The sequence below is a fragment of the Nematostella vectensis genome, chromosome 9 (assembly GCF_932526225.1).
Source record: "Nematostella vectensis chromosome 9, jaNemVect1.1, whole genome shotgun sequence".
Taxonomy (NCBI): domain Eukaryota; kingdom Metazoa; phylum Cnidaria; class Anthozoa; order Actiniaria; family Edwardsiidae; genus Nematostella; species Nematostella vectensis.
In genome coordinates this window covers 1,641,791-1,652,844 of record NC_064042.1, presented here as the reverse complement: position 1 = coordinate 1,652,844, position 11,054 = coordinate 1,641,791, and the positions used below count along the sequence as shown (strand labels likewise).

Here is an 11,054-nt window from a genome sequence, read left to right as displayed (position 1 = left end):
GGGTGTTGTTTACTTTGGGGTTACATACAACTGACTTATACGCCATTTTAAGAATTACCCAGATTCCGGGAACAAAGTTTTCCTACACATTAAAGACCTATTTTCATTAGCAAGAAAGTGAGATTAAGAGAATAACAGAACCGTTGCTTTTCTCACTTCTTTTCATTCGCTTGATTCACTTACATCAGTGTGATTCTCACAAGCTCTTATGTCTCCAGTTAATAAGCCACTTTTTGTGTTTGGATGTATGTAGCTAGTTCGCAGTATGTCTTGGACTGTTTATCAAGTTAAATAATAAGTATAGGCGGGTTAAGCTGTTGGAAGGGGTGGAAATTATCAAATACAGGGAGGGGGGGGGGGAGCGGGTCGGGAGAGCTCGTCGCTTCCCAGAATTTTCTTATCAGAGCCCCGGGAGGTTTTGATCTTTCCAATAGCGTGATATATCTCGATTGCCCCAGTGCGTAATCCTGTTACACAAGTCGCTGTTTTGTAGGTCAAGCATTAGGGGTTGCATATGATAGGAAGGCTCATGGGTGCGTAAACTGTCCGTACGTCCTAGCGCTTGTAAATAGCTATAAGCTCATTCTCAATCTTGATTATATGTTTCCCATCTTCCTGCACATCACAAAACTCTCTGATATAATCCACCATTTTGTGAACAACTTCGCTAGGCTCATTCTTCCTAAAGTCGTCCACATGAGTAAGAAAATCCAACAACAAGTTTCCCTCTGCTGACTCTTCCTTGAAAACATCCGTAGCATCCAAATCGTAAGTAAAGGTAAACTTCTCGTATTCCCAGTCTTGCTCCTTAGCATTGTTTATGACGTCATCTCCACATAGAAAAGTGAAAACCTTCCCTTGAAGACTTGCGAGCTTCTTAAAGATGAGATACGTAGCGCAGTCACGGCTGTGTAAAACACACACAATAGAGCCTCTTATTTGAATATTTTTGTAACAGAAGGCTAGGTCTGGCTTTAGATCTACATAGTAAATGCTACGAATAAAGTGAATAATTGCAAACTTGTCATCGCTGTGGCGGCTATCATGGGCAAACTCTTGAAACGTCTTGCACTGGAAAGAGAAGCAGACATCAGGAAATTCTTGAATGGCAACGGACCTCCTGAACTCTGCAATGAACGATTCGCTTGGCTCCACCACCGTTTCACTGATGCAAGGCTTGATAGGGTAGTAAAAATCTATAATCGATTGAAGGATCACCAAATCGTAAGCTCCTTTGCCGCTACCCACTCCAAGAATGCACAGAGGTGTTTCCACTGATGTGGCGACTTTTCCAAGCTTTGCTAATATTTTTGGAATGTTTTTCTCTAAACTTGAACTTGTGGACTGGTCTATATTAGAGCAATTCTTTAGGAAAACACGATAGCTGGTTGAATAGTGATCCAAATCTGATAAGTTTGACATTTTTAAAAGAAAAGACTCCTTTCTGATCAAGGGTGGTAGGAACAAAAAGTTTGTTAGGCTAAATTCTAATAATAAAACACTAATTTCCCTCTACTTTGGCTGAAATGTGTCTTGTTTGCGAAGCGCTCTGACCCCCGTGCTGAGTAAGAACGCAGCTGCTTTGTCTCCTATTATCTTTGTTCTACAAAGGAGTTATTTTGTCTCTATTCTTCTCGTTCTTTGTGTCGAGGTGCGGATATTGTTCATTTGCCCAATCAAATTGAAGCTTGTAAGAGCTGCGTACTGACCCGCTTGATTAGCCTAATCTTGAGGGGGTGTAGTAGCTCAGATTACGCAGTGTAACTTGATCGGATTTTGGTCCCGGCATTCCTAGTTCGGGGAAAGGAGGGGGGGGGGGGGGGTCAAAACCGGGTCTCAGGTATTTTTTAGGGGGTATCCGAGAAAAAATAGGCTTTTCTCTTGAAAATTGTTTTTTGGGGGTTTTCAGGGGTATTTAAGGTGGAATTTAAAAGCACATTAGCATACACACATTGGCAACAATGTGTGTCGGGCCAATACGGGACGCTAGCACAGTCTATTACCAGTGCAGTTCGACAACCACGTATTATTAGGACTCGCCAGCATGGCATAGCCGGCTTGCCTCAGTTAAACGTCATCGGGAACAACTTACAGGGCGACTTCAACTCGAACGAAGTGCTTTAAACCACAGCTTGTAGTCTTGGGAGTGCAGGTATTTTTGGGGTATTTTTCGAACTTTCCGACGAGCATCCCTATCACTTTTACCCTGAAGAACCCTAAGGAACACACCCTTTCTTGGATAACAAGCGGAGTTTTAACCCTATTTAGGACAAAGAACAAGAAATTGATTCCTACTTGAAAATAAAATTATAAAATTTAAATATAATAAAAGCTCAAAAACCCTCCCCGGGTTACCGATTGCACCGCCCGTATCACGCCGAGATTGTGACGAACGAATGCCGACGGACGAGTACTCTGACTTCTTTTGCGAAGAGCTAATGAGTGTATGCCTTAGCTTACGGAAAAATCTGCCAGTTTGGTACATGGGAGTAAAGCTTCTTCATGGAAACGTTCCGATTGATTGGGCTCCCTGTGGTAGCCTTGTTAAAGCTCAAATTAAGGTAAGTACTCCATGTGTTGGTAATTTTGAATACCCTGTAGATCTTAATTTGCGTAAGAGTGTACATGAAGTATATATGCAAAGGACAAGATGGAGGATCTACCAGACGAAATAGTAACCTCAATTCTCGACTATCTGGATCCGCTAGCTAAGCTACGCCTTGCCCGAGTCAACAAGAGGTTTTGGCAGATCGCTACTGATCCGTTTCTTCATAGGTGAGCAGTGCATTATCGCGAAAACCGGAAAACAGTTTTACAAAAACACTGTTAGGAGACATCGCTCAAATGATGCTTAGGTATTTTATGTAAATATGAAAAATAATAATAAATAATAACAAATAATAATAATATATTTATTTATAAAGCGCTAAAACTATTGTACATATCCCAAAGCGCTAAATAAAATGAAACAGAGAAAAGAAAAATTACAACATAGCAATAAATAATTATAGATTTTAGGCTAGGCGAAACAAATGTGTCTTCATAGCCTGTTTAAATGGAGTCAGTCTCTTTATCCCTCTAATGTAGCTTGGTTATTGGTTCCAAAGTTCTGGACCGGCATGAGCAAACACCCTGTCCCCTAGAGTTTTGCATTTTGTTTTTGGAACTACCAGGAGATTTAGCTAAGCTGGATGTGAGATTATAGGACGAACGACTGCAGTTGATAAGGGACTTCAGATGGGTGGGAGCGTTTCTTTTAGCCATTTGTTCCTCAAAGACCAAGAGCTTTCCAGGAGAAGCTAATACTTGTGTCTATGACTTTGTCGTTTTAGGCATTCTGTTTTTAGAAGTGAGAGCTACCTCGCTGAAAACTTTATCACTTCTTATATCAAGAGATACGGCAGTAATCTTCATGGTCTGGGGCTATCGGACTTCTACTGGTTAAAGTTACCTGTCATTTCATCTATACCTATGTGCTGTGGAAACCTCCGCTACTTGGACCTAGCCGGCTGTGTGGAGATCCCTGTGCACATGGTCTTTGCAATTTTTAAACAAAATCCTAAAATCAATCATTTTGGATGGACTGTGCCTCTTGATTTCATACACAATCTCAAAAACCTGAGTTTACACCAAGGCCAGTCAGCACTAGAGCGAATAAAAGTACTGTCAGTATTATTTGAAGATGTGGTATCCTTGAAACTTGCATTGCTTGTCTATCCCATGATTATATACAAAGATGGTTTTGAGCCTGAGTCGTTATTATTTATTCATATTATTCCTGGGGTCATTTCCCCAAGGCTCAAGTCTCTTGATGTTGTGTGTTTAGACAGGGCACAATACATGGTACAACCAAAACTTTCCTGTGTGGTATTAAAAATTTCTATTGTGCTTAAAGAGTTGGTTGACACAAGTGACTTATCAAGCACTCAGTTGCATAAGCAGTTTTTATCCACAAGGGAACTGATTGCCTCTGCCTCAATCTCCCCACACGGTGGCATTATAAAAGGGTGGATAAAGCATCTTCTTGTGCAAAAAAGCCATACAATAAAGACACTCGTTGTTGCTGCTCCACCATTTCTGAACTTTTGGATTTCATTGCTGGGTAATGGTCTGCATATGTGTGACATTAAGACTCTGAAAGTCCTGGATATCAGCTTTTGTCAGGATGTCCCTGTGTACTGGATGTCATCTGTTTTCCATGCAAATTCTCTACGAGTTGTGAATGTGTCCCACATGGATTGTGTTAGTGGGGAGTTACTCAAGGTCTTGGCAGAGGGTTCGCCATATCTTGAGAGTTTAAACCTTCAGGGGTGCCATGACTGTCTACAGCCAGTAAGTTTAAAAGTTTCCTACTTAATGGATAATTTAGGCCCGATTTATATTATGCTCTTCCCATTTTGAAACTAATTGAATATTTGTTTTGACACAAATACATTAGGGTCAATGTTAGTTTAGATTTTGTCACGCTCAATAGGTTGTGAGTAGTAAAAGTTGACTTGATGTGAAGTTTCTTTTACACCAAAAAAAAGGTATTTCATTCGGCACATCAGAAGCTCAATATTTGAATCACACTTCTCCAACCCATCTTCTAATCCTTGTATTGATACAACTAGGCCTCTTTGATATTTCATTGTTTTTATCCTATTTCATAAAAAAAATTGCTTCCATTTTTTTCCAGATTGATGGGTTGAAATTGTTGTCAAAGAGGTGTCAAAAGCTGAGACATCTCAACCTATGTAGGGTTCACTACCATTCACATACTTCTTGCAATGAACTCCTAAGAGTAATATCTGGAATGAAGAGTTTACTATCTCTTGGACTAGCTGGCTGTAGCGTCATGTATGGTGATGAGTCTCAACATGTAGCAGCAGCTTTACCATCAGCCGCACCCCTAGATGACCCTTCAAGCAATGCCAGCAATGCCAATGCTTACAACATTGTAACTGGTTGTCAAGATGATACAAGTAATGATGATAGTAACAATGATGATAGTAACAATGATGATGATGATGATGATGATGATGATGATGATGATGATGATGATGATGATGATGATGATGATGATGATGATGATGATGATGATGATGATGAATATAGTGACTCCACTGAGAGTGACACTGAAAGTGAAGGTGGTAATTTTAACAATCATAATGACAACAAGTTAGAACTTAGCTTTCATTTAAATCAATTTAACAATGAGCAAGAGACTTTATCCGAACCAGAAGAGATAATGACCAACGGATTGCTGAACCTTGCCCAGCGTTGTGTCTTTCTTAGGCAAATTGAGATTATCAACCCAGGATTTCATTCTGTGCTGAGACAGGGATGGATGGCAAGTCGTCCACCACCAGAAAGGTTATAGCTCATTTTTCACATTACCCAGTTCAGCTATGGCCTATTGTATATTGCATAGTGCAGGTATTCAGGGCAGGTATTTCACAAGGGTCACCCCACACATCTAGAAGGTTGACTATAATGAAGTACCACTAGGACAATACCTAAAAGAAAATGGTTTGCTAAATCAGTTAACCAACCGGGGGCCGGTAGTAGTCATTGCTGCTTGTCCAACAGTTATAAAGTGATATGTTTCGAAGACATATTTGAAAAATTCATCAGTTTACTTTTGGATTTTTTATACATACTGGTACCTCTCTTAAAGAGGTCCCAGGAAATCATTCTCCAGAACACAGGGATCCGACGGCAGGATCTGCCAAAGGCAGACTGTAGGGTGCGTAGAAGGATTGTACATGCCATCTCGGCTGAGGCCAAAAGATAATGAAAGTGTTCCTGAATCCACCGTTACATGATCATTGCTTACCACATGGTATATCTTGCAGATCCCATATCATATTTGAATGCCCTGAGCAGCAAAGTGAGATGTTTGATGCCTTGGCTTACTGCCAGCACCTACAAAAGCTCACCATAGCAGGTGTGTGCCTCATATATCTTTGAATGCATATGATACTTAGTCAAATACCAGGCCCGTACCCAGGATTTTTCTTGGGGTGGGTACGATAGATAGACAGACAGACAGACAGACAGACAGATAGATAGATTTTATTCATGGCACCTTATAAAACATTTACATCGGCGTAAATCCACAAATAATATGTTTTTCTTACTTTGCCTTTTGCATTTTTTTTTCTTGTTTCGAATGATTAGGTGACGTCACCGTACGTCGTCATAAAGCTGAAAAATTGGACCAAATTTTTCTGGGGGAGGGGGGTGGGGGGAGGGAATGAGTTTTCTGACAAAAAATCTGACCACCCCCAAAAGAAGGGATTTTTAATTCCTTTGCAGTATCCCCATGGGACGGTTATTGTCGGATCTGGCTACAAATAAAGTATGACTAATGGATTAATGACATACCAGAGTGATCTAGCTTATGGTTTATAGCTTTGTCTTTCGGCTGTTGTGGGGGGGGGGGGGGTAGTGTGTTCGCACCCCGTATGTGCCTGAATACGGTGGTAGCTCTACCAAAAGTCCACCTATCACCTGTCCAACTTCAATTAAGCACACTTTATCTTGGTCCAGAGAGTGATCTTCTAAAAGCTGATTTAGACAACAAGATTTAGTTGTATGCGACCTGCCAACAACATGTCTGAGGCTCGAATCACACCCTGTGAATTTCACAACCGAACAGAGTTGTTGTGTCTAATTTCACTCTACAACTTGAGTTGTAGAGGCATTGCAGGCAAGTCGCATATGACTAAATCATGCTGTCTAAATCAGCCTTTTAATAGATTTACCACTGTTGTAGACGCTACAGCACTGTAGGTACAACATTTAATCCAGAATTGCACATACAGTATTGCATATCTGGCATCTCTCTTACTTTTGCTTCACCTCTTTTAAGGAATGGATGTACGCAAAGGTCTGGAGTTTCTTGTCAAGATTGCTTGTTCCTGTTCTCAGCTTAGTTTCCTGTCCTTAGCCCAACTGCAAGGTCTTGAAATGTCCTGCCTACCGACCCTCACAAAGGCTTTGTCTTACTGCTGGAGTCTAACACAGTTCAGGTGAGTGGCCGTACTAACTTTTTGCATATATTTACATTTTATGTTGTACTGCCAAAAAGCGGTCATTTCTTGTTATTAGAATTCCTTATGTCCTCTAATAACCTTTTTATCAGTCAGAGCATATGATATTGTGTTGTTAAAGTAAAACTCTACTTCGCTTTCCTTCACCTTTATCACAGGATGGTATCATGGATACCTCTCAGCAAATAGGAGCACATAATACACTGTGTATTGATGTATAATATCAGGGTATAATAGCAGGGGGGCACCCCCAATATTTAAAAAAAATCATTAGGAAATGACCAGTAGGGATGCGGCTGTGCCCCCCCCCCCATCATCGTTTCGTATTATTTCTCTATTGAGCCCCCCCTAATCTTTTGAGGCCTTCTACGTCTATGAATAATGAATATATCCACCATTAGATTTGAGCAGTCCTACTTTGCTGTCCCTGAGTCCCTTATAAGCTCCCTGTCGAGTGCTGCTGGTCTGGAAGCTCTTTGTGTCGTAACCAAGGGAGGGAGCATTGCCGTGTCAGCCATACTTCCACTCTTTGAAAAGGTCAGTGGAGGTCGCCCAAGAGATAGGCCTTTCAGTTTGGTTTTGTTACAGTCTTTGGAGGTCCCTCAAGAGATAGGTCCTTGGGTGTGGTGTTTATAAGGTCTGTGGAGGTCCAACAAGAAAACTTTTATCCATGTTATTGTTGCTTCAGTGTCATAGACTACGTGTGCTCCAAGTCTTATCCATGTTATTGTTCATTCAGTGTCATAGACTACGTGTGATCAAAGTCTTATCCGTGTTATTGTTACTTCAGTGTCATAGACTATGTGTGCTCCAAGTCTTATCCGTGTTATTATTACTTCAGTGTCATAGACTATGTGTGCTCCAAGTCTTATCCGTGTTATCGTTGCTTTAGTGTCATAGACAGGGCTTCTGGAATTACGCGCTTGTGCGGAAGCGCCTAATTTGGCTTTTTCCGCGTAATCCACAAATTTCGGCGTAATCCCGCGTAATTTGGCTAAATTTTGAAAGACAAAACATTTAATTGCACAGCTGATGTGTTCTTTTAGGGTTCTTACCTCTATTTCTCGTAAAAAAAGAGAGATATTCTTTGTAAGAGTGCGATGTATCGAACTGAATTTCGAAAACAAATAAAATGACTAGGCGTTCTTTGCTAAACCGCGAAGGCCTAGGACTAATAATAAAATACCCTTTTTTAATTGGCTGGTAGCTAGGAGCCAATGAAAACATGCCTAAGATATTTTCACGCAAAAAAAATCACTTTTTCAAGTTATGTCGTACTTTCCTTCAGTACAAAATGTAGTTTGGGCGTAACAGTTGATATTCCGTGTAATTTAGCGCGTAATTCAGTAAAGAATCCCGCAAAATTTTGATTTTTAAAGAAAAATGTATTGCAAATCCCGCGTAATTTAGCGCGTAATGATTGATTTTCCGCCTAATTTAGCAAAGAATCCCACGTAATTTTGAGTTTTTTTCCGCGTAATTCCAGAAGCCCTGCATTGACTACGTGTGCTCCAATTCTTAATTGTTTCATTGTTGCTTTAGTGCCATAGGCTGCGTGTGATCCAAGTCTTATCCGTGTTATTATTACTTCAGTTTCATAGACTATGTGTGCTCCATGTATTATCCGTGTTATTGTTTAGTTTAGTTTAGTTTATTGACTTTGCCCACGGAGAAAAAATAAATACACATACATAATACGTTATACATGAGAAACAGAACATAAATACATACAATAACGAAAGGGCAGGGTATCCGCCACAGCTAGGCCAATTACGGCGGACCCGTGTCATAGACTACGTGTGCTCCAATTCTTAATTGTGTCATTGTTGCTTTAGTGCCATAGGCTGCGTGTGATCCAAGTCTTATCTGTGTTATTGTTGCTATAATGTCATAGACTACGTGTGCTCCAAGTCTTAATTGTGTCATTGTTGCTTTAGTGCCATAGGCTGCGTGTGCTCCAAGTCTCATCCGTGTTATTGTTACTTCAGTGCCATAGGCTGCGTGTGCTCCAAGTCTTATCCGTGTTATTATTACTTCAGTGTCATAGACTACGTGTGCTCCAAGTCTTATCTGTGTTATTGTTGCTTTAGTGTCATAGACTATGTGTGCTCCAAGTCTTATCCGTGTTATTGTTGCTTTAGTGTCGTTTACTACTTGTGCTCCAAGTCTTATCCGTGTTATTGTTGCTTCAGTGTCATAGACTACGTGTGCTCCAAGTCTTATCTGTGTTATTGTTGCTTTAGTGTCATAGACTACGTGTGCTCCAAGTCTTATCTGTGTTATTGTTGCTTTAGTGTCATAGACTACGTGTGCTCCAAGTCTTATCCGTGTTATTATTACTTCAGTGTCATAGACTATGTGTGCACCAAGTCTTATCCGTGTTATTATTACTTCAGTGTCATAGACTATGTGTGCTCCAAGTCTTATCCGTGTTATTATTACTTCAGTGTCATGGACTATGTGTGCTCCAAGTCTTATCCGTGTTATTTTTGCTTTAGTGTCATAGACTACGTGTGCTCCAAGTCTTCTCTGTGTCATTGTTACTTCAGTGTCATAGACTACGTGTGCTCCAAGTCTTATCTTTGTCATTGTTGCTTCAGTGTCATATACTACGTCTGCTCCAAGTCTTATCCGTGTTATTGTTGCTTTAGTGCCATAGACTACGTGTGCTCTAAGTCTTATTTGTGTTATTGTTACTTCAGTGTCATAGACTACGTCTGATCCAAGTCTTATCTGTGTCATTGTTGCTTTAGTGCCATAGGCTGCGTGTGCTCCAAGTCTGTGCGGATGCATCAGCATCTGAAGAAACATTCAGGAATATCACGAGCATCCTCTACAGCAAGTAAGAATGTCACATGTGAATGGCCACATGGTTGTGCTGCAGATATTGTCAAAAGTTTATTTCTTGAATGGGTTTAATTGTGTTGTTGACGGTGATAATGATATATTGGTGGTGGTGAGGATGGTGATGGAGATGAATATGGTAATGATGGTGATGGGGATTTAGATGGAGATGGTGATGATGATAATGACGGTGAAGATGGTGGTATTGGTGGTGATAGTGATGATGGTTGTGTTGAGGATCGTGGTGGTGATAATGATGGTGGTGATGATAGTGATGATCGTGGTGATGATGATGATAGTGGTGGTGATGATGGTGTTGGTGGTGAAGAAGGTGGTGGTGGGGATTGTGTTGGTGATGATGGTGGTGGTTGTGATGATGGTGGTGGTGATAATTGTGTTGGTGATAATGATGGTGAAGATGATGGTGATGATGGTGATGGTGATGGTTATGGTAGTGATGATGATGATGGTTCTGGTGGTGATAGTGATGATGGTTGTGGTGATGATGATGGTGGTGGTGATGATAATGATGATTGTGGTGATGATGGTGATGGTGGTGGTGATTGTGGTGGTGATGATAGCTAAAAACTTGTCATATGAATCTCTTGTCAAACCCTAGGTATGGCACAAAGAGACCCGGCCTGGCTGTCTGTCTCTTCCCGTACGACAGCAACACCCGTGACTTGCATGACAAGCTCTTTAACCACGCCCACGAGAAGGCCTTCCCCCTGGTTCACCTGCGCAACTTGTCGTTGTTTGGGTCACAAGTTGCAACTGGCATCAGATAGCCACGCGACTCATGAGGGAGATTGAGGTGAAGGGAATTCATAGCAATGTTTGCTTTACCTTTATACTTGCTGGTCTTGTATAAATGGCCTGAGAAAAAGGAGTTTTCTGGACAAAGTTTTTTAAACATTCTTCGCTATAGTCCCCATTTGACGAAAATTAGCTCTCTATCTATTATTCCTAGAAATGGGTGTACAGGAAAATTGAGATCTTCTAAATATGGACATATGTGCCCATATTAGGCAAAACAGAGAAATGTGATAAAATAAATTGCCGTAATTGCAAGTGAAGTCTTTTTGTGTTGGAGTTTGTAGAAAGAGTTTTGTGCCATGAAAATACCAATGATAAAGCAAGATACAAAGAACTTGATTAAAAACCGATATTTTA

General features: G+C 40.7%; 2 protein-coding genes and 1 long non-coding RNA gene across 4 annotated transcripts; 1 reads left to right on the top strand and 2 right to left on the bottom strand.

The window, feature by feature from the left end:
* Nucleotides 1–143: 143 nt before the first annotated feature.
* On the bottom strand, nt 144–1,601 carry LOC5500978 (histamine N-methyltransferase A). Its single transcript, XM_001622293.3, has one exon. The coding sequence runs from the start codon at nt 1,420–1,422 to the stop codon at nt 556–558; it is 867 nt and encodes a 288-aa protein (XP_001622343.1). The 5' UTR covers nt 1,423–1,601; the 3' UTR covers nt 144–555.
* A 358-nt stretch (nt 1,602–1,959) lies between these two features.
* Nucleotides 1,960–10,952, top strand: LOC5500977. 2 transcript variants are annotated; one of them, XM_048732158.1, is made up of 8 exons: nt 1,962–2,775; nt 3,333–4,332; nt 4,679–5,355; nt 5,838–5,929; nt 6,857–7,016; nt 7,439–7,574; nt 9,791–9,879; nt 10,501–10,952. In XM_048732158.1, exons 1-8 carry the CDS (start codon nt 2,651–2,653, stop codon nt 10,667–10,669), a joined length of 2,448 nt encoding a protein of 815 aa, XP_048588115.1. In that variant the 5' UTR covers nt 1,962–2,650; the 3' UTR covers nt 10,670–10,952. The 2 variants fall into 2 exon arrangements, with proteins under 2 accessions (XP_032225239.2, XP_048588115.1); XM_032369348.2 differs by lacking the exons at nt 9,791–9,879; nt 10,501–10,952 and adding an exon at nt 8,975–9,146 and having other exon boundaries at nt 1,960–2,775.
* On the bottom strand, nt 6,045–8,154 carry LOC125572164. The gene is made up of 2 exons (XR_007313632.1): nt 8,093–8,154; nt 6,045–7,676 (listed from the first exon to the last, which is right to left on the bottom strand). It is a non-coding gene; the product is annotated as an uncharacterized LOC125572164 (long non-coding RNA).
* Nucleotides 10,953–11,054: the final 102 nt, after the last annotated feature.

What these genes read in the sequence shown, in the direction of transcription:
- LOC5500978 (XM_001622293.3), bottom strand. Translation starts at nt 1,422, where the DNA reads ATGTCAAACTTATCAGATTTGGATCACTATTCAACCAGCTATCGTGTT.
- LOC5500977 (XM_048732158.1), top strand. Translation starts at nt 2,651, where the DNA reads ATGGAGGATCTACCAGACGAAATAGTAACCTCAATTCTCGACTATCTG. An exon ending in AGTCGTCCACCACCAGAAAG is followed by an intron (nt 5,356 to 5,837) that starts GTTATAGCTCAT and finishes TATATCTTGCAG; the next exon opens with ATCCCATATCATATTTGAAT. An exon ending in TGGAGTCTAACACAGTTCAG is followed by an intron (nt 7,017 to 7,438) that starts GTGAGTGGCCGT and finishes ATCCACCATTAG; the next exon opens with ATTTGAGCAGTCCTACTTTG.